This window comes from Arvicanthis niloticus, chromosome 3 (genome assembly GCF_011762505.2).
Source record: "Arvicanthis niloticus isolate mArvNil1 chromosome 3, mArvNil1.pat.X, whole genome shotgun sequence".
Taxonomy (NCBI): Eukaryota; Metazoa; Chordata; class Mammalia; order Rodentia; family Muridae; genus Arvicanthis; species Arvicanthis niloticus.
Genome location: NC_047660.1, coordinates 41,008,510 through 41,035,628, shown reverse-complemented (window position 1 = coordinate 41,035,628; position 27,119 = coordinate 41,008,510). Strand labels below are relative to the sequence as shown.

Below are 27,119 nucleotides of genomic sequence, written 5' to 3'. Positions count from 1 at the left end.
TTAAGGGTTGGGGCCTCCTAAGGAGTATGTAGTCCCTTTGCGTAAGTCCACATACTGGTCCACACGGGTCCTCTGTGAACAGAGACCATATGGCACATGCTGTAAGTCAGACTCACCAAGGGATGAGCCATAGAAGAGAGATCTATGATGTTTGGGTCGAGAACACACCTCCTAGTTTCTTAGCCTGCTCCGCCCCTCCATCCATGACTACCTGAGATACCCCAAGCAAAGTTCTTGGATCAGATTCCTCACCCCTGAGGTGAGGACAGTCCCATCTCCCGTTTATCGGCGAACTGAAACAAAATAACAAAGGACTTCATAAACCGTAAGTGAGAGCCTATGTAAGAGGTATTTGGAGTTTGTTCCCGAAGTGTGTTTATTGGAGTGGTTTCCTGCACACCTCAATTCTGATACTGTTAGCTGAACTTCTGAGGAACACCCTTCTGGGAGCATTGCTTTTCTTCCTAGAGACACAGGACTGTGAAACAGCCAACATACAAAATCAGCATTTGTGCCTGGCTACCAGCCCAACCCCTCACAGCACCCTGACATCCCACATCTGCAAACCAGGGACCAGAGTTCTGCACCCAGTGCTATGCTTTCACTTCTGGAGAGAAAACGACCATCCTCTGAGAGTCTTGATCTTGTGGGAAGGCCATTGACGCCCCAGGAGCAGAGACATTTGATTTTAGGCCACAGTGGAAGGTAACCCTTGGTGTTGAGAGTCTCCTTGATCAGTTTTGCTTGGGAACCAAGACATCCTGATCAAACACCTCAGACCTCATTCAGAATCCAGAGTGGCCCAGCATGAATGTGATACAGGACCCAAGAAAATGCTGCCGGAGGGGTGAAGGTGTCAGAACAGGTAACTGGGATCCTTGAGCCAGGTCCTTGACTTGACTTTTTGCTAGGAGCAAGCAGAGTCCATTCTCTGACTTCTTTATGATGTCTTGGGCTCTAATGACCTATCTCTCAGAAAGGTCAAATAACCTGTCTTAGAAGTGGCTCCAGGCGGTTTGCATTGCAAGAAGGGGCCTCCTTGAGAGGCTGATCATATTGGACAATCTTAATGACTGTAATCAAGGACATCTCAGATGACCTCTTACCTGTGCTCTCCCCTCAGCCCAAGAGGAAGAGCCCCTGACTCAGCTAGTTGTTATTTAGATACTCTGCAAAGGATAGGTCTCATTAGTCGAATCTTTCTGGCAGTAACAGAGGAATATATACGAGGACTAAAGACATAAGGATTGCAGCCCTCATGAATGCGCGTGCGGCCTGAGTTATGACAGAATAACACAAGTGATCATTTATAAAGCACACCCATTATTTTTTATGGAAAGAAAAAATTGATTTTTGTGTTTAAACATCATTCCCTGCACTTTTGAAAATGACCATCTGCATTCTGCCCCCTCCCCCAAACTTCCCTTGAGACAGATTTGACCAAGGGAAGGGTGGTTGTCACTTGTCTACTCTTTCAGTCCTGGTCTAACGTTCACTGTGTTGTGAGACAGGCTAAAGATCGAAGCCACACCCCTTCCTTTAAGAGATGAGTTTGTTCAGTTCAATTTCACATTTAAATTTTATTGTCATTGGAACAAATTTTAAGTTAACTAGATAATTTTAAAATAAAATCAAAAGGGATAGCGCACCTTTCATGTAAACAGTCTTTCCAGACTAAAAATCGATTTATATATATATATATGTATTTGTATCCCTCCCTTTTAACTTCCTGTTTCCCCATCAGCCCACCCCCTCGCCCATCTCCCACATTGCCACTATAGCGATTATGTCCATGGAAACAGCCATTCCAATCTTGTGTCTTTCTTTTCCTGTGGTGTCACCAGTTTGAGTGTGATGTGGGAACACAGGAAGGAAGTGCTGGCACGGCGGGCAGGCGCAGCAGGGGTGCAGGGCAGGGCAGAGTGGGCTGTGGTTGCACAGCGGGAGGATTCCATTCCATCACGTGTGTCCACCACCTTATCTCCTAAATCCCACCTTGTGCTTGGGGCACCTCACCGAGAAATTCTCTTCATGCAGCAAACAGTCTGCGTCAATGGCACATGGGTAATGGTATCGGAAGGAGCAGCCTCTGTGGTAGCAGCCCAAAGTAGCTCCAGCCTCCTGGCAGTGGGAACATAACACCTCTCTGGCGATTTCCAGCGCTTCCTGCAGGCCATAGAGCCTGCCCGAGACCAGGTAGATTCCATTAGCCCAGAGAATACAATCCTCATGGACCCAAAATTCATTGCTGTCAAGAGGTACTTGAGGGATTTTTAACTCAGAGGCTGCTTTTTTACAATGGCGCCTCTTGGACAGGGACCGAGGACCTCCACTAGAATGGTGCTGCTTGAACCTAGGATGAGCAGGAGCAGCCGGGATCCTCTGCTCCTTCTGCTGCTGCCGCCCCTGCCGCTGCTGCTGCTGCTGCTGCTGCTGCTGCCGCCCCTGCCGCTGCCGCCCCTGCCGCTGCTGCTGCTGCTGCTGCTGCTGCTGCTGCTGCTCCTCCTCCTCCTCCTCCTCCTCCTCCTCCTCCTCCTCCTCCTCCTCCTCCTCCTCCTCCTCAGTGTCAGTTTTAGAACCCTTAGAAGCGCTTTTGTGCTGAACCTTGACTTTGCTGTGCATTTCTGTGGACCTCTTAGGAGGGGTATTCTTCAGAAGAGTGGCTGCATAATCTTGGGGATAAAAGGGTCCAAAGAGGTCACCCATGTTACCATAATGGGCCCACTTGTCACAGAGACAGCAAACTAGGTGCCCCATAACAGAAGATTCTGTTACCACAGGCCCCTGCAGCATAAAAGATGAAGTTGGGAGCTCCTTGCTTTCTGTGCTGCTGGGCGCAGGGGTCAGAGATCTCTGACCCTTCCGGCTCCTCACCAATTTGGTTTGTTCTTCAGCATTGATGACTGTACAAACAGCTCCAAGTTCACACTTATTTTCTACGTGGATGTAAGGGGAAAAAGACTTGTTCTTGGCATCGGTTTCATCTCGCGGCTGGGTAGCATACTTTAGCCTGATCTCTGGTTCTTGAGGGTCTACAGTGGGAACTGCTGGTTTGGTTTTCCCGCTTCCGTGCCCGGGCTTCCTTCTCTTCCTCCTTGGCCTCTGCTTTTTTGGCTTTGACTCTCCATCTGCAGAACCTTCTGGCATCTGAGGAGCAGAGGAGGTAGAGGTGATTGCGGCTGCTGTTTCTTTTGCTTATTCACACTACCGATTGGTCTTCCCTAAGCACACCAGGTTTTTTGTTCACAATTCCAGAGCCCTGAAAGTCCAAGCTCAAGGTAGTGACATCTGTTGTGAGTCTTCTTGCTGCAGAGCCTGAGGCAGAAGGTGGAAGGGGAAAGGAGCCTGTATGAAGCTGAACTTAAACTTTTTACCAGAAACACATAGTCTCAATAACGAACCCACTCCAGGATAATCAACCCAGTCTCATGAGAGGACGACCCTCGTGATAATCACTTTATAAAAGTCCCAATTCTTAATACTATTCCAGTGGTTATTTAATTTCAACATGAGGCTCGGAAAAGGCAAGCAAGCGAACTGCAACAAGACTATTCCTTTACTCCCAGTTGGAAGGCAGGACACTTGATCAAGAAAGCATGAAGAAATTGTGCCCCACAGTGCTGGAGCCCAGCCTCCGGGGGCAGGGCCAGTCAGAGAGCAGTCATGGGTGTTCAGCATGCCCTGCAACTGTTTTCCTGTCTTCCCTATTCTGGGGAATAAAGGCAGGTGCCAAGTCTTGTTTGTCTTTGGCTTGAACATGAAAAGGAAATGAATGTGTTTTCAGTGACTGGAGAGAGCTGTGGGACGAAGAGGTGTAATGGTCCCAAGAGACAGAGTTGTGCTGACTCAAAAAAAAAACCAAAACAAAACAAAACAACAACAACAAAAAAAACACAGTAAGAATCGGATGAACCCAGAAGATTGAAGGAATCCTGAATGGGGGCAGAGGAAAGGATAGATTGAGCAGAAGCCTGAACTTGGCATGCTCTTGGAGACAGCTGGGTAGGCAGGCTCCCTCTTGGCTGCCACTCCCCAGCTAAGTATTTCTAAGCAGCCTACTCAGAGGCTCCAGCCAGCCTTTAGGATTGTCCTACTGCCATTCCTGAGTGGCCAGGGGTGAGATGGGAGGCAGCCCAGGCCTGCCTGGAGCCCAGAGTAATAATAGCTCCACAGAGCAAGCCTTAGGACTGTCTCATGCTATGGTTGTTTTGTTTTTGTTTTGCTGTCTCAGAAATAAGTGGAGAACTTTCTTCCCCAAGATTACAAGTTGAATTAGTGATGAAAGGGTCTGTGTAGTGCAGAGGAGCCCTCGGGGAAAAGCTTGCACCTTTGCAAGTTCTTTTGGGGAAAATGGCTTGCTCTACAGCAAAGAAAAGAAAGGAAATTAGCGGGGAAACTCAGGGAAGCTCGGCTTTTGTGAAACTGTCTGGGAATCCTTGACTGGGTCATCATGGCTGCCAAATAGTTCTACCATCCACACATCCCATTAAGAATCTAAATTCATAAATTCCTAGAAGACTTAGAAAAACATAATTACTTGGCTCATATTCTAAAACCCAGGTTCACAAAGAGCCTTGTATAACAGGTCATACTGAATTAGAAGGGTTGAACAGAACAATGATGAACGAGCAGATGGATGATGTGTGGGTGGATGTATGAATGGATAGATGGGTGAGTTGATGTGTATATAGATGGTTGGATGGATGGATGGATGGATGTTTACAAATGAATAGATGAGTAGATCCTAGCTGCTAAACAGGTAAATAGATGAGCCGAAGAGGAGAAAATCAATCCTGTTTAAGACTTCAGGGAAGGGATATTCCTGGACTCTTATTAATACCCATGATAAGATAATGGTCAGGAAGCAGACATGGATATTCTCCTTTAGCCCAAATAATATTGCTACTGTATTTTCCCAAGTAGCCCCAAATACAGCCATGGAAGAGCCGGAGCATTATCTGGAAATGATTTCACCCAAGAGAAGACAAAACCAGACACACAAGCTTGAGACTGTGATAAAATTTTCATCATGACAGGGTGAGAGTTGTTTGAGTCACTTTGAGCTGAATGTATGTCCGTGTCAGTTGCTAGTGACACAGACACTCAACTCACTGTGCCCAAAGCACTCCCAGAAGAAGCCATTCTGTGAGTACCTGAGACAGTTCCCAGGGGCCCCCGGCTGCCTAGCAAGACTTAATAACACATGACCTCAAGCTCATGGACACTGAATTCAAATCATAACTTCTATATTAACTAGTTGTATATCCTGGGGGACTTTTCCCCTAATAATTTGCATTGAAACACTATAACATTCATTTTTTTAAAGTGTACATTGCAGTGGTTTGACATATATTCAAAAATTATGTCAATATCACCACTGTCTAGTTCCAAAATATTGTTATTATCTCCAATGGAAACTTCATCCTGCCTAGGAATCACTTCCATTGCTTCCTCCCCCTTCCCTGGCACAGGTCTACCATCCATGGATTTCTCTGTCTGGACATTTCATATAAATGACTTCATGCTGTATGAGCTGCTTTCATTTTCCATAATGTTTTCATATCATTCGTGTTATATTTGTTATTTTTTTTATGGGCAAGTAATATTTAACTGTATGAAAGTATCACATTTTGTTTAAGCACTCTTACAGGGATGGATCTTTGACTAACACAAAGAGCATTCATGTATAAGTTTATGAGAACATGTGTTTTTAGTTATCTTGGGTAGAGAATTAGGAGTGGAATTTCTGAGTTAGATGATGACTCTGTTTAATGTTTTTGAGGAACTGTCCAACTGCTTTCCAAGGGTGTTGTACCTTCCTACATTCCCACAAGTGGTAGAAGGCTTTGGTTTCTTTGACCCTTGTCAACCAACGCTCTCTGCTTTTTAACTATGTTCATCCTAGTAGGTGCTCAGTAGCAGCTCACTATAGTTTGTTTTTTCCCTAGTGGCTATTAATCCTGAATATCTTTGCATTCAGCTATTGGTCATTTGTATGTCTTCTTTATAGCTAGGGTATGGCTCAGTGGTAAAGGCTTGCTTGGCACACAAATGATCCAGATCCTAGGCTTTTTAATTCCCAGCAACACAGACACAGGAGTGTATTTTTCTTTGGAGAAATGTCTATTAAGATACTGTGTATCTAATTTGTTATGTGTCTATTATTAACTTGTAATGATTCTATATACAATGTTAATACTAGACTATTATAAATGACTTACAAATACTTCTCCCATTCAGTGAGTTGTGTTTCCATATTTTTTTTATGCAGACAGGGTCTCGTACTATAGCCAAAGCTGGCCTGAAATTCATTCTTGTAACCCAGGCTGCCCTTGAACTTACAGATATCCTCTTGCCTCAGTTTCCTGAGTGATGGAATTACAGGTGTGAATCACTTCCTCCAGCTTGCATTTTTCACTCTCTTGATAGTGTGTTTAGTGTGTTTGTTATCTTGTGTTTTGGGGACTCGCTTTGTTTGTTTTCAAGACAGTCTCACTATATAGTCCTAGCCATCCTGGAACTTACTGTGTAGTCCAGCCTGCCTCTGTCTCCCAAGGGCTGGAATTGAAGGCATGTGCCATCACACCTGGCTTGGGTTATGTGTTTTAATTTAAATTTAAAATGATATTTAAATTTTAAAATGATCATTGAACTTACATACTTTGTTGGTCACTTACACTTTTAGTGTATCTAAGAAAGCATGGCTCAATTCAAGATCGTAGTACTCTAGACTTATGTCTTGTATTTTCTTCTAATAAGAGTATAATTTTAAGGCTTATGTTTATATCTTGGACTAATTTTGAGATGAATTTTGTACATGGTATGATGTATTGACCCAATTTCATTCCGCTACATATGACCACTTACTGAAAAGATAATTTCCAATTTAATTTGCCTTGACCCAACTTCTAAATATTTGTGTTTCTATCTGTAGATCGTGTTACTCTTAGTCTTTTCCAAAGAAACTTCTGTTGCAGTGGGCAATGGCCAATAAATGCCAAGACTCAAAACTGGTCTAAGTGCTAAAAATCAGTGATTTTTGAGTGCTCGTCCCTATATGGGACATTTATATCACCCCTTCAAACACTCAAGGGACACTGCAGAAGAGGGGGGTTGAAAAATACAAGAGCCAAAGGATAGGCAGAAGTACTATGAAAGGCCATCTTCTGAACAGGATAAGGCTAGGGCATCTCTGAACTCAAAGCAGCTATGGTTGTCTGCACAAGGCCTCCACAAGACTGAAGCTGTCAATATTCCAGCATGGATGAGGGAGAGGCTCACGAATCCTCTCCCATGACTGAGGAGTTATTGGCAGTTAATCCTTGCTGGGGGAGGCAGAGTCATTTTCTCCAGTGTTGTAATCACCAGTCAGTTGCCCAGCCTTTGGTATATAACCCACAGGCAGGCTCATGCTACATACCAGGGTTCAACTCAGATTGATACATGCCTGAATTTCCACATGAATATCAAACTATATCATTTCTATGTGTGTGGGTGAGAAACAGGGAGATTGAGAGTGATTCTGAAAAACTCTTTGGTGACATTGTACATTAACTCTTATCATTGTGGAGAGAACCACCACCTAATACAAAATGTCTTTCTCCCATGTACTTAAATCTTTTAAAATTACTTCATTAACGTTTGATAGTTTTCCACATATAATGCTTGCAGGTCTTTTACATTCCATTCCTAATTTGTTTTCCTTTGATGCTATTATATATGTAATTATTTCTCAATTTAATTATCATATTGTCCATTGCTTATGTGCAGAAATAAAGTTTACTTTTACATATTAACTTTGTGCCCTGTAACTTCATTGAATTTGTTTGTTTTCACTGGAGTGGGATTGAACATTCATGCTAACATTATCCTACTGAGCTGTATTCCCAACTGTTTAACCATTCTTTCTTTCTTTTCTTAATAAGGTCTCTCTATTTATTACGCAGCTCTGGCTCTGGAGCTCACTTTGTAGACCAGGCTGACTTTGAACTCCCAGAGATCCACCTGCCTCTGCCTCCCAAATCCTTTGATTAAAGCTATGTAGGGTACTGGCCTTTTCAAAAAAAAAAAAAAAAAAAAAAAATGAGACAAGGTCTCTGTAGTCTACCTCAGCTGTCCTTGAACTTTCTCTAGAGACACAGCAGGCCTTGAATTAGTGATCCTCCTGCCTCAGTGTTTCAAGTAGTTATGACCTACCAGGCCACACTAAACAGGTCCACTTCCAATAAAACATTATCCCGTTCACAGCTCTCTTACTGTGAGTGTCATAATAGGGGGGATGGGGGCTGTTAATTAATGTGGGGCAGTGGGCTGTGAGAGGCAGCAGGGTACCCATTTGAGTCTGCTTTGAACCCCGGTGACCCTAATGGGATGGTAGGTGTTCAGCCTTGCTCCTGGGCCCAGGTTCCTTTCTCTTATCCACAGCCTCTCCCAAAGAAAGGTTTGTGGCCTTAGGTCAGGTAGTACAGGTAAAAGGCATGACTACAGGCCGCAGAGCCTCAAGAGATCTCCATATTAATGAGATACCTAAAGGCCAGAGGGTATAGCCAATTAAGCATTCCTTCCCAGACCCTTCTCCTTGCAAAAGATATTTAACCTCAGGCCTGCCCTGAGGACACAGGGTACAGCTTCATCCACTTTCCGCCATGATAATAAACCTTTTAAGACCATGGACTTCCTCTTGTCTTTGGTTGAAGGCCCCCTCTACGGTTCTCCTTAATGGGCCCCAGTGAGCTGCTGCCTAATCTCCTGCTGGAGGACTTCTCTGTGTTCCAGCCACGGAGCCAACCATGACCCAGCCAAGCGAGTAGCCTCGACCAAGAGTCTCTACCCCACCAGGCACCACTGGAGCTTCTCTCCCTTGTCCCTTTCAGCTGCTGGCTGGTCCAGCCCATATGTTCCCCATCTCAGTCCTTCTGCAGTCTCCCTGCGGCACCTGGGTGCCCAAGGGCTGAGACCACTGGTCTCCCACCAGCCGTCTTGGCCTGGAGACTTCTGACCCAAGAGCTTTGTGCCCATGGGACCTCAGACTGAGATCTCCCCACATCCAGAGCAGAGTTCTACGACTTCTCACAGCCCTCACCCTGTATTGTACTTAGCCTTGTCTCCTGATTGATTCCATATCTCTCTTCCCTTTATAGGAAAGGCTTCTAGTCCCTTCTCATCTGCCCACTCTCAGGCCTTGAGGGCCAACATGACCTTCTGAGAGAAGACTGGCTTCCCATGAGTCTCTTGCTATGACCTTGCTTCAGGAAGCCAGAAAAGACCTAGTGAGCACTTGCTGTTTTGCAGACACTGTCCTGGCTTTCTCTTTAAGGAGTACATTCTAGTGGCCAAAGCCAGTGAATAAACAGGTCAGCAGATAGTGTGTAGTTGTCACAAGCTCTCAGAATGAAATGAAGAGTGTTAGGTTTGCGTTGAGGGCCACTGTCTTAAGGCACACAGGAAAAAGATAAGTGGGGGAGTTTGGAAGTGGCTGTGTCAGTCCCTGACACAAAAGCATGAGGCAGACTCCCAGAACCAACATAGAAAGCCAGGCTCTGGGATGTGCACTGGGGGTTCACAGGGCCAGGAATCGCAACAGGAGGATGCCTTGAAGCTCATTGTCCTGCCAGCCTAGCCAAGTCAATAAACAGCTTCATCAGAGATTCCCTCTCAAAAATCAAAGGTTGACAGCAGTCAAGCAAAGAAGTTCTGCAAAGGGTGACACTCTCCACTGTTGTCTGAGTTGCTCGGGCCACTAACTTCAAAACACTCTACAAGAGGGAAGCCATGCCTCATCCTGGGAATCTAACCAACAACCCAGTGCTAGTGAAGTCATGGATCTCAGAAGAGAATCCAACCCACCACTCTATTAAAGCCGCACAGTCCCTAACTGCATCCTGAATATTTGTTCTTATAACCACGGAGGAGAGCCGTCTTTACCTCTCACGAGGAAGTTTCTCTTTGCAACAGGCAGAGACCATTACAGAAAACCATCACCAATAAAGATGCCTGGCTGTGGACTCCAGTCCCCTCAGATACATCTGCAACACATCTTCTGCCCTAGAAGATGGGGCAGAAAGATCAGAAAAGCTGGAGAATCAGGGTGTTTGCTGTGCAGTTGTGTCTCCTAGAAATGTCAGAAGCTGTAACCATAGAGCCTCATCAACATGACTGCCTAAACATGGGCTAAACAAGGATAACAACATGGGACAGACACGCTAAAGTGGACGGGGGTGGGGGGGTGGGGGGAGCAGAAACCATGAGGCCTCAGCACTACACAAGAACTAAGGAATGCTGAAATCTGGAGAAATACTCTTCCCAGGGAAGAGCACACCAACTGGTTCTCCAGTTTCATGGTCAGCCCTGAAAACATGCACACAAGTAACATTATACAGACTAAGCAGGTTGTATTACGTATTTAGGAATATGCTTGTATATATACATGTATATAGCATCAGTTAAGGAAGAGGCCATGAATTTGAAAGAGAACAAGGAAGGGTATATGGGTGAGTTTTGGAGGAGGAAAGGGAAGTGGAAAAACGATATGATTATAATATCAAAAAAACCCAAATAATTTAAAAAAGACAGATGGCATGCTTCAGAAGGCCGAGGACAGCTTGAGAAGACGGTTGGCAGAACATCAGTAACTCAGATCTAAGATGCAGGAAGTAACGCACCGGGCCCAGGCTCTCAGTGTCTTTTGAACTTGGGGCCCATTTGCCAATGGACTACTTGTGTGAGAGAAGCACAGGTGGAGATGACTTCAGGACTTTGGGCCCTCAGTGTTGAAAGCAGGAAGCTGCCACTGGGGGAAGCCAGTCGGGAAGAGTAGGGAGTATAGCCTAAGTCCGTATCTCCTGCCTCCAAGACACATTTCTCTGCTACACAAAACAAGCTGTGGCATAGCTCTTGCCACAGAGGTTTCCTGAGCCATCTCCAAGTAGCCACAGGTTTTATTCTTTGTCCTCTGTGGTTGAGGGCTAGAGGCACCTTGGCCTTCTCCAAATAAAATTTTCTTCAGCCACACTGAATAGCCTGGGAATTGTAGGAACTTCACCTTCAGGGCGTGGTCACTGGAGGCCACACCCTGAGGAGACCCCACACTGTGATACCACAGGCTTGGTGGAGCAGGGTTGGTACAGTGGGGGTGACAGGGACAAAGAAAGAGTGGAGAGGAGGAATACCAGACCTTGTCAAGGTCATTGAAATCATGTTTAGAATACATGAGGTGGGTTGTTTTATTTTCAGGTTACAAGGCAAGCTACTTAACCAGAACGTGTGGCCAAGAAAGATGTCTCGTAGGGTTTTTTTTTTTTTTTAAGGTTTTCTTTTATTTTATTCTTTGTAGAGTTCTAATCTGCAGATTTTTTTTTCTTTTTTTCTTTTTTGTTTTTTTTAAACAAAAAAATTTTAAGTTATTTGATAACAAGGGCTGGAGAGTTAAAGGTGCTTGCTGTCACCATAGTTCCTGGCACTCAGATTGGACAGCGTGACTCTACCTTCAGGAGATCTAGCACGTCTTTTGGTCTCCTTGGGCACCCATACTCATGTCCACTTAGGCACATACATAATAAAAATCAAGTAAACCCTTAAACAAAATCACTTAAGAAAATAGCCACAGCTTGGTGTCTGCAAAAACTATGTTTTCAGTCAACAAATACTTCCTCAGAACCTCCTGGTGTTGGCCAATTCCAACTTCGCTAATCAAAGGGCTGGGCACTGAGAGAGGGTATACACACCTCTCTCTCCTTGCAGAGTGAAGCAGACAAGGCTGAGGGGTATTCTGCGCAGAACTGAAATCAAATCCAAGTCTCCAAGGAAACATTGTGAGTCTGCCAGGCTTCACTTCCTGTCTCTCCACCTCCAACCCTGCACATATTTTGAAGGCTTTTTAAAAACAATACAATCTTCTCAAGCTCTGAGTCTCTCAAGTGTGCATAATACAGAAGAGGCAAGATTACAGGCTGACGCGAGTGTTCTGGTGTTTGAGTGTTCCTTTCTCCCAGTTTGGTGGGGTGGTGGCCAGGAGCCAGAGGAGAGAGAGAATGACAAATCTTCTGGGGCAAATTTTCTAGGCAAAAGGTTCAGTTTCGATTCCAAATAGACACAGCCTTTGGCACAGTCTCCTGGGCCACTAGTTAACGCCCATAGGGCCATGGGGATAGGCCCCAAAGACATAACTGTTCAGTAGCTGCCTCCAAACCTGCCATGGCTGTGACTTCTTCCTTTGTTGCTCTATTCCCTAGACACTTTTGTGGATAGAATCCAAATAACTTGATTCAAGTAAAATATGAGGAATGTCGACTCCTGGAAATCGCAGCATCTGCCCTGGCTAGCAAGCCAGCACGCTGGTAAGGAAGAACAGCATCCTCCAGGGTCTAGATGAGAGTAATGGTTGTGTCTTCTACACCCATCCTCCCTACCTGCCTACTCATGTGGTGTGGCATTGCTGACCTGGGTCAAGCCATGATTCTACAATGACATTTGCATGTCCACGAGGCAACTCTGTAACCTCGGTTTCCTGGAGGATTTATGAAGGATATAAAAAGATGCTGACAAACATGGGTACCCCATTTTTCCCCCCTCTTTGGTCCCCTCATTTACCCTTTGGACCACCATTTGACACAAATGAAACATTTCCTAATTCCACCCAACAGAGGTGTCCTTTCTGCAGGTGCAGAGGTAGAAAAGTAGAAGGGCCAGCTGCCCCAAGGCCATGGTTATGTAGAAACAGGTCTAGTTCAGCATCCTGGCAGGTGAGTAACTGTCAAGTGCCATGCACACTGGTCCAGGACTGGTCCCAGACAATTAGCAGGATGGCTAAGATAAGAGAGGGAGGGGGAGGGGGAGGGGGAGGGGGAGGGAGAGGGGGAGAGGGAGAGGGAGAGAGGGAGAGAGGGAGGGGGAGAGGGGGAGGGAGAGAGAGAGAGAGAGAGGGAGAGGGAGAGGGAGAGGGAGAGGGAGGAGAGGAGAGGGAGAGGGAGAGGGAGGAGAGGAGAGGGAGAGAATGCCTTCTCATAGCTGAAGTCTCAGGGAAATCTAAGGACACAAGATGTCCCCTTTCCTGTCCAAGTCAGTGACCACATGGTGAAGAAACACAGGTTGCAGTCATGGGTCTGACCCATGCTTAAGTGATGACAATGGCTCCCTCCTCTTTCTATACTGAGGACCTTCAGGGCACTCTGACTGATGAACAAAATGTGGAAGGTTTTTATTGTAAGGGATTTTCTAGTCCCCTACAGTTTTCCCAGGAACAATGCTGCCAAACATACTATTTGAAGATAGTATGAACAAACTTTCTATCAGAAAGCAGCAAGTGCTGCCTGCTCCTGTGGTTCTGTGAGTTGCTAAGGCTCAGTTGGGTGATTTTTGTGGTTTTCTCATAGGACTACAGACAAGATACCCAGGATAGGAGTCTCCAGGAATTTCTCCTAGGACCCAGGGACTGCTGGCCTGTCTATGACATAATCTCAAAGCCTCTGTTTCCCATGCGGCCTCTCCATGTGGTTTCTGAAGGTGAGCTGACTAGTGGGGGGTCAGGGCCTCTGACAGATACTCAAGGTTTCTTTTCAAGACTTAGCAGGGAGCTGGCCTGGCCTGGCTTCCTCTCCTACCTCCTGATGGCTCAGAAATCTAGGGGAGGAGCAGCAGCCTGACCACTTCATGGCGGAGTGACTGTCATGTTCCCCTGTAATCTACTACACAGACGAAAGTCAGTCCTCACAGGAGAAAGGAGTTGTTGCCAAATCTTAGGAGCTGTGACAGACACCAGAAGTAGCCTAGCTTGCTGTTTGAAGCCAGGCCGTGGAGAAATGAGTAAGGGCTGAGCCCACAGTCAGGCTTCGAGGCTGTGTGAGAATTATACTGAGCAGAAGATGGAGGCAGTAAATTCTGAAGCCAAAGAAGGTTCATGTCCCTAGGGTGAAAGAAATGTGTGGTGAATAGCATCTCCAAGGACTGACAACCCCTGGCTAAGCAGGGAGCCGGGAACCTGACATTCTCTGTTGGTTTTAAAGCTCCACTGTTTCATGTTGATTCACTCTCTCTCTGAGCCCCGATGTCCTATGCACTCCCATATGATGTGACATATCAAAAGGGCAAACTGCAGACTAGAGTGCATCATGAGGAGCTCCTTGGGGTCACCCACAGCTTCAGACAGCTCTCTGGGGTTGTTCTGTGCCTCCGCTTTACCTCTGGCACCTCCTGACACACCCATCTCCCTTAATGTCCCAACCCCACATCCCTGCTAGCTCCCAGGCCACCCTTAGATGTATCCCTCCCAAGAATGCAGGAGGGTAGTAATGCCTCCTTCTGAACCAGGCCCATGCTCAGACACCCTCCAAAAGAGAGCTGAAGAGGATGGCCTTCTCTCAACTTGGCAGCTACCCGAGGCTTGACCTCTGAAGGCCAAGCATGGTTTCTAAATGTTCATAGCAACTGATAAAATAAACACTCGCAGACGGTCATCCAGGGCTCTTAGCAAACCAGATTCTGTCATTCCCCTCTGCCTCCTCACACCCACCCTCCAGAATATTCTGAAGCAAATCCCTAAGCATCGTTTCTTTCATCCACGAATATTTCCAGATCTGACTCTAGAAGCACGGTGTCTTCTCTTCAATGATGATACGATAGCTAGCAGACTGTGAGAACTCTAACCCAAGGGCCTGCCCAAGGCAAAGCCACTCAGTGGAATGTGGCAGAGATGAGAGAGCACCAGGCTGGCCCAGAGGTTCAAGTTCTCAAGAACATGAAGGGGCTGGAAAAAGAGAGAATAAACAAACACCAGGAAGATTCCCGAAGGTGCCGGCTTGGGAGCAGCCGAATGTTACTCTGTGTCAGTCTTCCCATTCTGAACTCCTCCCACCAGAACCAGAACCCGTGGCCGGGGTGCCTGAAGGCAGAGTCTCACCATTCATTTCTACCCCAAGACAGCACAGACTGTAGTAAACGGCTTACCACAGAAGGAGTTAGACACCCATAGCCACAGCTTCACTGTCTCTCCTGCTTTGTCACTACCCACAATGCCCTGCTCAGAAGAGGAACAGAACTCCTGGATTTCTCCTGCCACACAGGTCAGAACAAGGTGAAGACCTTCAGAGAATTAAACGGTGTTTCCATTACAAAGCATTTTTTTCTTTTTCTTTTCTTTTTTAAAAAGAGAATCTTTCTCTTTATTTATTTACAATACAGGTGTCACCCCCTTTCCCCACTTCCCCTCCCTAGAACCCCCTATCCCATCCCCCTTCCTCCTTTATGCTTTTATACCATTTTGATTACATGCATGTATTAAGGTCAGTTCTAGGTTGAGGAACTAGCAATACAATAGATGCAAATAGTCAAGGAACAAGCAAGACAATAAACCCAATTACATGAACACTCCCATGATCACTGTTTCTAAGGGCTTATCAGGATGACCAAAGTATCCGAGCCTACTTCCCTGTCCTAGCCCAAAGTCATTTTCATGTCTGAAGCCTACTTCCTTGTTCTAGCCTAAGATTTAGACTCCTGTCTGAAATTACTTCTTTGTTCTAGCCTAAGATTTAGATTCCTGCCTGAAATTACTTCTTTTGACCCTCTGGGACCCACGAACTCCCTCAAGGCCAGTGGCTCAGGACCCTTCCGGTCCATGCCTGTGCCTGGAGCCTTAGTTCGTGGGAACTAAGCTGAACTATTCCACTGACATGAGATGGGTGCGCAGAACTAAATCTTCCCTGTTAACTTACAGCCTGGCTCCGAAGCGATGTTATCTCACAGGGCTCAAGGCAAAACCCAATCCAGGAGCTAGGAGGGTCACACCCCTTAGGGAGATCGGGGAGTCATTTTCTACCCAGCGACACACAAACCTTTGGGGTTTTACTTTAGATCCCTGAAACTCCCTCCATCCTTTCCCTGTCTCTTCTGCAATTCTAAGAGAGAGGCAAGCTCACTATTGGTTTTTAACCTACAAATTAGATGGTGACTAAGTTTTTCTCCCTCTCTAGAAGCCAAGCAGGATTCTAGCCTTTCTCACGGCTTTGAGTAGAAACCATGGAATTCCTTCCTCTGTTACTTTGGTTTGTTACTCAGAGTCTCCACACCCGAGGGTAATTTCTTCTGTTATATCCACACCGATCTAACTCGGATGTTTGTTTGAAAAAGAAAGGTGGGGACCATCCACATTAAATCTGTGAGATGCTGGCCTCATGAGGACTTCATGTCCTGGGACAGGATGGGCTCATTTTATCATAGAGCTGAGCTCATCACAGGCAGGAAGTAACCACGAGACTCTGTTGACGTTACCAGACTAGAGGTTATATCAGACCTTCATGGCAGATTCCTTAGATTTTAACACAAGTGTGTTTCATGATGTATTCACTAGATCATGAGGAGGAGTTAAGAGCTTCCCCCTCTGTGCCCCCAATGCCAATGCCAGCTTACTAACAGGCTGAGATTTGCAGTGGCCCCGGGGCCAAATACTAGGCATTTTGTTTTCTGTGTCTAGTGCTTAAGAAGTCACAGGGACTTGAATCCAGGTCACATGTGGTGAATTACAAGGAGGCTCTGCCAATTTAGACAGTCACCAGAGGTGCTTACCATGCTGTCTATCTGGGCTGGAGGGGGGAGTAATATGGACTGATAGATTAAGAAAATAAACACGAGATCAGGGAGACCCTAAGGCAGAGGAATCTCCCCCCTTTTACTCCACCCTGATCAACGCAAACCTCCCCTCTTATCTGGGAGTCAGGATGCTTATATTAGGCCCAGCGTCTCACAGTTTCGTTTTAACTGTCACTGACTTGTTCAGGCTACTATTTAAGAAGTGCTGTGGTCTCACCCACTCCCCTACCAGGAGAGGAGAGCTTACTTTACTTTATATCACTCCAAACAGCAGGGCTTTAAGCCAGTTTATAGCTTAGGAGTGGGGGGAGTCTGTCTTTCAGAGTGCAGGCTCAAACCTTATCAGTCTGCTCATGAATACGACCAGGAGATGGCCACTGTCTCTTAGACTGCAGGCTCCTCACCTTCTTGTGTCCTATGGATGAGGCTAGAAGGGAACAGTGTGCTTCCAAGAATGAAAGCATCAGAGACTTCTAGGGTATCAGGTGAAAATGGTAGTACAAGACCACAGACGTGGATGAGAAAGAACTGGTCAGACGCTGGGCACTGATGGCAGGTCAAACTGGCTGCCCCTTTAGTTGGTTAGAATATGCCTCTCAGGATGCTGGCCTAGAGACTCAGGAGAATGAGGGGACTGTCTGTCTCTCCCAGTCTTGGATAATGGAAATGGAAGCTGCTAAGATTTCTTCAGGTCCCCCACTGGCTGGCCTCCTGGACAGCTGGAGTAAATTAAACTCCAAGGATTTAGAAAGAAAACTTTAGACTTTCTCTCAGCTTGTGTGAGGTGTAAATACCCTCTGGGGGATGGTGAACCGTGGCCCCCAGGGAGGATTCTTAATTATAATACCATCATTCAATTCCAGGCATTCTGAGGGAGAGAGATAAACAAGAGAGAACGGTCCCTGAAATTCCCTATGTCCAACGTTTCTCTTACCTCGGGACCACCCAGAACTCATTATAAATAACAAACCCCTGCAGGGTGGACTTTCAGACCCTTTTGAACAGGAATGCCAAATGGCTCCAACGTACTGGCTGTGGGAAAGACCGTCCACACTGAGAAAGATTTTCCAGTGTGTTGCTTTCAGGTCACCATGCTCTGTAAGTAAGCCTTACAAATTCACCGGTCCCCAGCTGGAGCTTTGCTGAAACTGAACTTTGGTTTCTCATTGGGACCTTATGGAGAGGAGATAGATACAGCTTAATCCCCCTGGGAGAAAACAGGCAGTCGGTGTATTGGTAGGTGTCATTAGGTTGTCACAATATTAAGAAACCAGTAAGATGCTGGGCAGTGTGGTGCACACCTTTAATCCTAGCACTTGGGAGGCAGAGGCAGGCTGATTTCTGAGTTCGAGGCCAGCCTGGTCTACAGAGTGAGTTCCAGAACAGCCAGGGCTACACAGAGAAACCCTGTCCCAAAAAAACAAAAACAAAAAAACAGTAAGATGAAAACATTTTTAATAAAGATTTGTATATAAAAATTAAGATGGCTGAATTTTTTTCTGGAATGGGAAAACTGGACAGCTTATACAAGTTACAAGGGTATAAGTAAATTATTTAAAAGTTATGTAAAAGAGATGTAGAGTATATATATATATATATATATACACATATATATGTGTATATATATATATATATATATATATATATATATATATAACCCATTCACACAGTTCTCATGTTGTGATGACCCCTAGACCGTAAAACTATTTTTGTTACTTCATAACTGCAATTTTTCATCATTATGAATTATAATGTAAATATCTGATAGGCAGGATATCTGATATGTGTATATATACACGTGTATATATGTATATGTGTATATGTATATATACATATATGTATATACATACACATATATATATGGTCAAAGTTTAGAACATTAATATCGAATTGTCATTAGTTATTAATTTACTCTTGCTAACAGTTTTGGGTACTGGCTTAGAAAATATATGTATAATCAAGATTTACTTTAAAATGTTTCATTTCTACTCTAAGTTTATCTAAATATTATACAGAAGTTAAAAATCACCAGACTGGGGCTTACAGTGGTGGTGCACACCTTTAATCCCAGCATTTGGGAGGCAGAGGTTGGCAGATTTCTTAGTTGGAGGCCAGCAAGGTCTGCAGATGGAAAAGCTTGAGACGGACTAATGGTGTGTACCTGCGGCGGACAATAATGGCAAAGAAACTGTCAATCTGACACCCGCGGCGAAGCCTGCCAGGGGTTACATGGGCTAGCCTACCCTATTTCCTTAACTAGGCTCTCAGCAGGAATTACAGTAGTGCCAACAGTCTCCCTCTGTGTGCTGCAATGTTACTGCACTTACTCATACCATGCTCTCACCAAACGGCTATTGTATGTTCTGGATCTTCCCCATGGATTTATTGTGGCCCCTTAGGCTGACCTTCGCAGAGGCACTGTCGCTGCTGCCCTCCCTACATCGTCCCCTTGTCAACTTGAAGTATTTAGAGTAGCGTGTACCCCTGAATCCCTAACAGAAGTTAGGGTGACCCCTGAGATGGGAAAATGAAAGACGAGGCTTTAGACCAATGGTTCTCAACCTGTGAGTTCAAGACCCCTTTGCGGGTCACATATCGGATATCCTGCCTATCAGATATTTACATTATAATTCATAATGATGAAAAATTGCAGTTATGAAGTAACAAAAATAGTTTTACGGTCTAGGGGTCATCACAACATGAGAACTGTGTGAATGGGTTGTAGCTGTGTGAAAGGTTGAGAACCCTGTGTTAGAGAGATCCCTGAGAGTCAGATGGGAAAGGGGCCACCGACAGATGGGAAAGCTAGAAATCTTCCTCTTCCTTCCTCACCCCTCAGCCTAGCAGGTTTTGTCTCCTGACATTGACGGTGGACAGCTCCCACGAGGCCAGACACAGCACACCTTTATCTAAAGTTATGGGCTCGTTGTCGGCATCCCTTTCTTTAAACTGTGATGCACTAAACTAAGGAAGGAAGAACGCCACTGCCACCTACAAAAGCCCCTTAAAACACCCAGGTCTTCAGGAGAGACCAGGTTTAGCTTCCTAAGTTCCTCTTTTGCTATGCACGGGAGCTTTTTCTCAGTGTCCCTTCCTGTATGTCTGCATACATGCACGTGTGTACTGTGTCTGTGTGTATGTATGTGCCTGGATGTGTGTATGTATATGTCTGGATGTGTGTATGAATGTGCACGTGTGTGTATGAATGTGCACATGTGCATCTTCATCTTCAATAAAAGTATTATTTCATCAGTTGATTCTGGTGCTACATCTAAAATTTTCCCTGTGCTACCTTTTGTGCTTGAAATTTTGTTCCTGCCTTTTAACTCTTCAACTGGCAGAGAAAACAAACTCCCTGTAGTCCACTAAAGGGTAACACTTGTTTGTTCTGCTCTCCAGTGAGAAATTAGAATGCTACCTCTGAACCCTCAATCGCTGGGCCCTGGGAAGGTCCACAAGCTAATTAATGATTGTCAGGAGGATGGCAGACTGGCCCACGTTGCTACAGAGGTGGGCATCAGCAACCTGGATTCCTGGGGACAAAGATAGCACTGTGGAGACCACGGGGCCAGCTGGGGAGTTACTCGTGGCTAACTCTAGCTATCACACAAGGGAAACATATAAATAAATGGTCACTCTAGCAAACAGTGCATGGCCATTGGGTACTCAGCTGAGAAGGACCAGGCAAATGAGGAAGCAGGGCAGGGTGAGGAGGGGTGTCTGCAGCCTTCAAAGCTTCTTGGGAGAAGGCAGGCAAAAGACTCATGTGTACAAAATAAACAAATCTTAGTTTTTTTTTTTTTAAGTTTTGCACTCCTTAACCATCAGAAAATGCAAATTAAGACAATTTTGAGATATCACCTCACTGCAGTCAGAATGACTATTATCAAGAAATCTGAGTATAAATGTTGAAAAGGATATGGAGAAACAAGAAGCCTTTCTACTTGAAAATTGATACAATCATTGTGAAAATTAGTTTGGAGCTTCTTCGAAGAATTTAAACTAGAACTACCACACAACCCAACTGTTTCCCTCACGAGCATATGCCAGGGAACTGTACAGTCGGCCACAGAGACATTTGTACTCCAGTGTTTCTTAGTCTGTTATCCACACTATAACAAGAAAGTGAAAACGACTTAGTTGTCCATCAACAGATGAAAGGATAGATAATGAAAATCCAGAACATATGTAAAGTGGAATACTACTCAGCTGTGAAGAAAAATGACATCACAAAGTTTGCAAGAAAACGGGTGGACTTAGAATACATATTATTAACAAGATTACATACTCTTAAGAGGGAAAAATGCATTCTCTCTCATATGTAAATCCTAGCCTACAGTATATCTGTGTATACATGTAAATGCGTGTGCATGTCATACAGTGTACCGTGTGGAAAGGAGGAGAAGGAGGAGGAACAGAATGCAAATGACGGACAGGTGAGCATGAAAGAGGATGTGAAGCTAATTGTTCTGGTTTTAACTTCACCATAGATGGTTTGTGGTTTTGTGGCAGGGAGAGTGTATTTTTTAAAATGCATTTGACAGTGAAAGTGTGAACCCAATGCGAAGCTCCAGGGCTTCTGAATGACTTCTATAACTGAATAGAGGTTCGCTGGTTAATATCACTGTGTGGGCCTTATATGCCAAGTTCTTTACAGTAGGCTTAAGGAAGAGAGGGAGGGGGGATGAGAAGGATGGGGTGGGAAAAGAGAGGGAGGGAGGGAGGGAGGGAGGGAGGGCGGGAGGGAGGGGAACGAAAGGAGGAACACATAGAGAGATGATGATGAACAGAGGGACCAAGGGACAAGAACGAAGTCAAGGCAGAGATGGCATGACAGCCTGAATATCCTTGAGACAGAGTAGAAATTTTAACTTTTGGGTTTCCTGAATGAAAGGGGAGGCTGTTCTTAGAGACTGTGGGAAAAGCCTGTCTTCAGAGGTGCCCTTGACCAGGGTGCCAAGGACAAGGGTCAGACGTGCTGGCCCTCAAGCACAAGAAAAGTATTTGGGGCCCTGGGTTCCCACATGGAAGCCACCCTAACCCCGACACCCATTGCCCAGCAGGACCAGGCGCTGCCCTCTCCCACACTCTCCCATGGTGTAAGCATGGATGGGGAGGGGCCACACCGAGGGGCTGGTCCAGGCCCCCTACTGAGCTGGTCATTCCAATACTTCCAAGACTCTGAGACTCAGAAAGCTGCATCTCCTAACAGAGGGGCTTTGTTCCAGCTGGCCTGGGGGTGTTTGCCCTCTTTACACAGGGGCAGAACTACTGAAGCGAGTTTATGTTATTGTTGCTTTCAGCTTTGCAAAACTGTAAATGTGAACATTCACACAGGCTGGAAGTAAACTGCACTGTGTGCTATAGCTGTGGTGGTCAGGGGCTGGCCCAGGCCACACAGCTCCCCTCAGTGGATGGAGAAGTTTGACCTGGGATACTCCATACTCCACCTTCTGAGGGTACCTGTAAGTTCTGAACCATAAAGGTCTGAAGAAAAGACTTTCCTGTAGCCAGGAAGGGGACCTGGTGAAGTCCTCTTGTAATCCCAGGCCTGGGGAGGCTGAGGCAAGGTCACCAAGGTGGAGGCCAGTCTGAGTGACACAGTGGGAGTGTCTCAAGGAGAAAGTGAGAACAGTCTGCCGGTGAAGGGTCCTCCTGCTTCCAGAATGTTGCTACAGAAGCAGCTGTTTGGACAGCTCCCCACACTCAAACCAGGGCCTTTTTTTTCTTTAAAAGCAAGAACAAAAACCCATACGTGTATACATATGAAGTTTGCAGTCAAATGGATAAAACTATTGGAAGAAAATCATCCTGAGTGAGGTAAACCAGACCCACAAAGATAAATATGGTATATCATCACTTATGTCTAGATATTAGCCATTAAATAAATGATAACCAAGCTATAATCTGTAGACCTGGAGAGGCAGAGAGAGAAGAACTAGAAGGGGGACATGTGGGTCTCCTGGGAAGGGGAAAGGATTTTATGGGTGGACTGGAGTGGGGACAGGAGGGCTAAGAACGGGAGAATCGGGCGGGGGAGGGGCGGCGAGGAAGGAATGAGGGGAGAGACAGAATTGAAGAGCATTAGGGAGAATGGAAGAGCACTGGGCAGCAGTGTGGAAAGGTCGCCATGGAAACTTCATATACATATGAGGGAAGCCTAATGAAGTCTCCAAATAATGAGGGAGACAGAAGCCTACTGCTTGCCTTTTTATTTTTTTTAATTTTTTTTTTTTTTAACCAAACTAAGCATCCGCGTGCCGGGGACTGGGTTTCATCCAGTTGTGCTGTTGGGGGACGGGGTCCCATGGAAACCCCCAAACAACCGGGGCTGTTGCCAAGACCGTAGATTGCTCTCTGCAAACTGATAGCAAGGCTCCTTTGCTGAATACAACGCCCACACAACTCTCTGACTGAGGAGAGGATGAACTAATACCTACAAGAACCTCACCCCCATGTTCTAGTGTCTATGACACAGAACGGCACTCTGCAGACTCCCAAAAGAGAAAAAAAGCCAACACCAACCCAACCACAAAACCTTTGATCTATAATCTGTCCTGACTGCAAAACATGCCAGGGCAATGTTGGCACAAACACGTGGGAGGAGCCAACTGATGTCTGATTTCACTTAGAGTGAGGCCCACTCTAAGAAATGGAACCCACGCTCGACACTGCTTGGGAGAAATTAAAAAACTCTCCTAATGATACTGCTGTACTCATAGACCAGTGCCTTATTCGGCCATCATCAGAGAGGCTTCCTCCTGCAGCAGATGGGAACAGATACAGAGACCCACAGCCAGACACTACGTAGAAAGAGACACCTTGCCACACACAGATTTAAACAGGATGTCTCCATCAAACCCTTTCCCTCAGAGCTCAGAGAGCTCTGTAGCAGAGGAGGCAGGAGGAGGGAGGGAAACAGAAGGAACAGAGGCCACAGTTGCTTGTCCAACATCAACATGAGGGTTTTCATTTTATCTGACTATACGTTATTTTGTCATGTTTGGTTGTTATCTCCTAGAAGACTGTTCTGTTCTAGTGACAGACAGAAGGAGGGTGGATCTGGATGAGAAGGGAGGTGGGGAGGACTAGGAGGAGCAGAGGGAGGGGAAACTGTATTCAGATTACATTGTATGAGAAATGTATGTGTGTTTGAGAACCGGGGAAAACCAGCTCCATACATATGAACTGGTCTTTTTCACCCGTTATGCTCTCTCACCCTTGCTACCCGCCACCCCCCAAGTCTTTTTCCAGCAAGCTCCCCTCCCATTTTCACACTTCTTTAAAATTTATATATTTTATTTATTTTATGTGTAGGAGGGTTTTGCCTGCCTGCCTGTTGCCCATGGAAGTCATAAGGGCACTGGATCCCCTGGAACTTTCAGGATCATCTGGAGTTACAGGAGACTGTGAGTCTCTTTGTAGGTGCTAGAAATCAAACACAAGTCCTCTGCAAGAGCAGCAAGTGCTCTAAACCACTGAGCCAGCTCTCCAGCTGTGTGTGTGTGTGTGTGTGTGTGTGTGTGCGTGAAAGACAGACACAGAGTTGAAGTAGATTGCTTTCTTGAGTTTGGTTATTGACTGGATTATGATCAAATATCAATTGGAACACAGGAGCCCTTCCACCACTGGTGACGGAATGGTTACTGGCCCAATCTTGTGCTGGTAACCACAGCTTCTGTGAGTTCATGGTCCGAAGACTATTTCATATTTTTGAAAACATATTTTTGAGGTATTCCTGGCTATCTTCTGGCTCTTAAATTCTTTTTTTGTTCCCTTTTTTCACAATGTTCACTGCTTCTTGGGAGGGATTGATGTAGATGTCTTTTTAGGGCTGAGTGCTCAACACTCATTCTCAATACTTTGATCAGTTAAAAGAAGCTTCTTTTATATCATAGAGTCAGTAAGTGGTGGAGCTGGGGTGGCATGCCCAAAAGGCCAGGCACGGCAATGGACACATACTTGTAGTTCTAGCAGTGAGGAGGCTGCGGTAGGAGTCTCAGAGTTTGAAGGCAGCCTGGGCTGCATAGTAAGACTTTGTCACACACCCTTCTCCCAAGAGGGAAATGCCCAGAAGCTGTTTGCTAGAGTAAGCCCTCAATTTGCAATTCGGGGGGGGGGGGGGCTGGAGAGATGGCTCAGCAGTTAAGAGCACTGACTGCTCTTCCAGAGGTCCTGAGTTCAATTCCCAGCAACCACATGTGGCTTACACCATCTGTAATGGGATCTGATGCTCTCTTCTGGTGTGTCTGAAGACAGCTATAGTGTACTATACTCATCTGAATAAATTTAAAAAAAGAAAAAGAAGAAGCTTCTCTGAACAAGGCTGAAAACAGAATCATGTGCATAAGAGTGGGTGTTTAGAAGGCATTTTGATATTATTTCTATTGAGCAAAACAACAATAGTGGGTTCTTCCCTAAGGCCTGTGTCTTCCCAGTTGTTACCCGTAACCACATTTATAGTACCTGGTATGAGTCACCCCTGTGGAATGGATCTCCATTCCGATCAGAAAGCCAGTGGTTACTCATTAGTACTCACGCCTCTATTTAGCAAGGGGCACATCTTTCCTGGCAGGTTATTACTGTAGCCCTCAGAAACCCGAGGCTTTTGACTATGTCCTGGGTAGCCACAGCTCAAGCTGCTGTTGACTCTCATACCACATCCTTTCATTCATCCAACCAGTCTGTGGTGTCAGAGACGGACAGCCCAGAGATGGGATGAGAGCGAAAATGAAGAAAGTAAACATGCAACTAGAACACTGGGTGGATGAGAAGTGGCCACAGAAATCACAACCAGTAGTGACTTAGAATATGTGACATGCTAGATAATGTAAACTCCTATAATTCAGCTCTGGGACAGGCCTATGCAATCCTAATTTTTGAGAGAACATTAAGCAGACTGACCAATATCATAGTCAGTAAGTGGTGGAGCTGGGGTGGTATGCCCAAGAGGCCAGGCACGGCAATGGACACATACTTGTAGTTCTAGCAGTGAGGAGGCTGAGGTAGGAGTTTCAGAGTTTGAAGGCAGCCTGGGCTGCATAGTAAGACTTTGTCACACACCCTTCTCCCGAGAGGGAAATGCCCAGAAGCTGTTTGCTAGAGTAAGCCCTCAATTTGCAGAGGCTGTGGACATCAACCAGCCTTAGGTGGGCGGGTGCTGCAGAGGAAAGTCACTGGATGCAGATGTGTTTGACCCCTGCAGCCCTGCTTGCAGTCAAGATTGTTCACAAAATGCCTAGTCTGCCAGATCAAAGTTAATCTGGCCACAAATGTAAGTTAGTCTTAACGAGAGCCAACCACAACTATTTTTACCCTCTTATTGTTCAGTTATGCTGGGGTCATCGAACGCCGAGAGAGAGAGCGACTCCAAGGCTCCAGTGAGCCAGCATCTGATTCCAGGACAGGACAGTCTAACCTTCAAGCAGTGAGTCAGAATGTGCGAACAGCCGGGGCTCCCAGAACACAGGAGAACTTAAGACAGGAAGTTAAGTAGCCTCATCCTGGGTCCTACCACCACTCCATAGGAAGCTATCTGTTGCCCATGATCATATGGTGGAGGCCGGAGAGGTGTGGCCACCGCCTGTAGAGTGGCTAGCCCTGAGCTCAGGGTGCTCAGGAGGCAGCCTTAAGGTGAGAACTCAGCTGTGCATACAGGTGACGTCTGCCAGCCTGAGACATGAGGAGCGAATGGGTGTCAGACGGTTTCAGCAAGTGTCAAATAGATGTCCCATGGGAATCCAGAGGAGAGAGTCATTGCTTGAACTTGCTTGTTAAACAAGAGTAGGAGAGAATGCACCCCCCATAAAAAAAAAATAGTAGAATAAAAAAAAGTTTAAACTCTGCAAAGTCTAGCCTGTGAGACAAGGGTAACACCAAGAGAAGAATGCACATTTGAAAGGATTCAAAGGGAGGGTGTGTCTGCTGCTGCTACCCACCCCTCTTGCCCATCCCCCGGGAGCCATGAGGCCCCGCTGGCACCAGTGGCCTGTAGTACAACCCTTTCTCCACTCAACCATGAAGTGCAGGTAAGCGCTTCAGCCAGGTGTGTTCTGAGATCTGTGCTGAGAACCTTTCCCTGTGTCTCAGACCCTCCCCCTCTGCACAAGAACCAGGATCATACACTAGGTCCCTTGTAATCCCCAAAGCAATTATGTCCCATCCCCCCCTACACACACACACACGCACATGCACATACACACACACACACACACACACACACGCACACACATCTTTCATGACTATCCAGGAGCTAAAAGACAAATCCTCCTTGACTAGAACTTTGCTCAGGCAAACCTACTCTGACAAGATGGGTTTTCTGTCCTCACGCAAGCTTTTCCTTTTATGACATCAAGTCAGGCCAAAAAGGGGTCTGAATTTATGACAGAATTTTACCCGCCTGTCAGATCTCCACCACAAAAACATAACCACCACCATGCAGTGGGAACGGGTTCCTAAGGGTAGGATGTGGGTCACGAGCCAGTCACCCTGCAAACTGGGGGCTGGGGAGAAACAGGCGGCTGCAGGAGAGATGCAGC

General features: G+C 45.9%; 1 protein-coding gene and 1 long non-coding RNA gene across 2 annotated transcripts; one reads left to right on the top strand and one right to left on the bottom strand.

Annotated features, from left to right (window-relative positions):
* LOC117705199 (transcription factor 20-like) lies at positions 1–9,018 on the bottom strand. Its single transcript, XM_076930518.1, is given in 5 exon segments — positions 1–72; positions 2,017–2,353; positions 2,450–3,158; positions 3,161–3,221; positions 8,836–9,018. Coding segments are annotated over 5 exon segments (1,362 nt in total).
* Positions 9,019–12,198: 3,180 nt separating this feature from the next.
* Positions 12,199–15,175, top strand: LOC143441571 (uncharacterized). The gene is made up of 3 exons (XR_013109131.1): positions 12,199–12,335; positions 13,371–13,500; positions 14,569–15,175. It is a non-coding gene; the product is annotated as an uncharacterized LOC143441571 (long non-coding RNA).
* Positions 15,176–27,119: the final 11,944 nt, after the last annotated feature.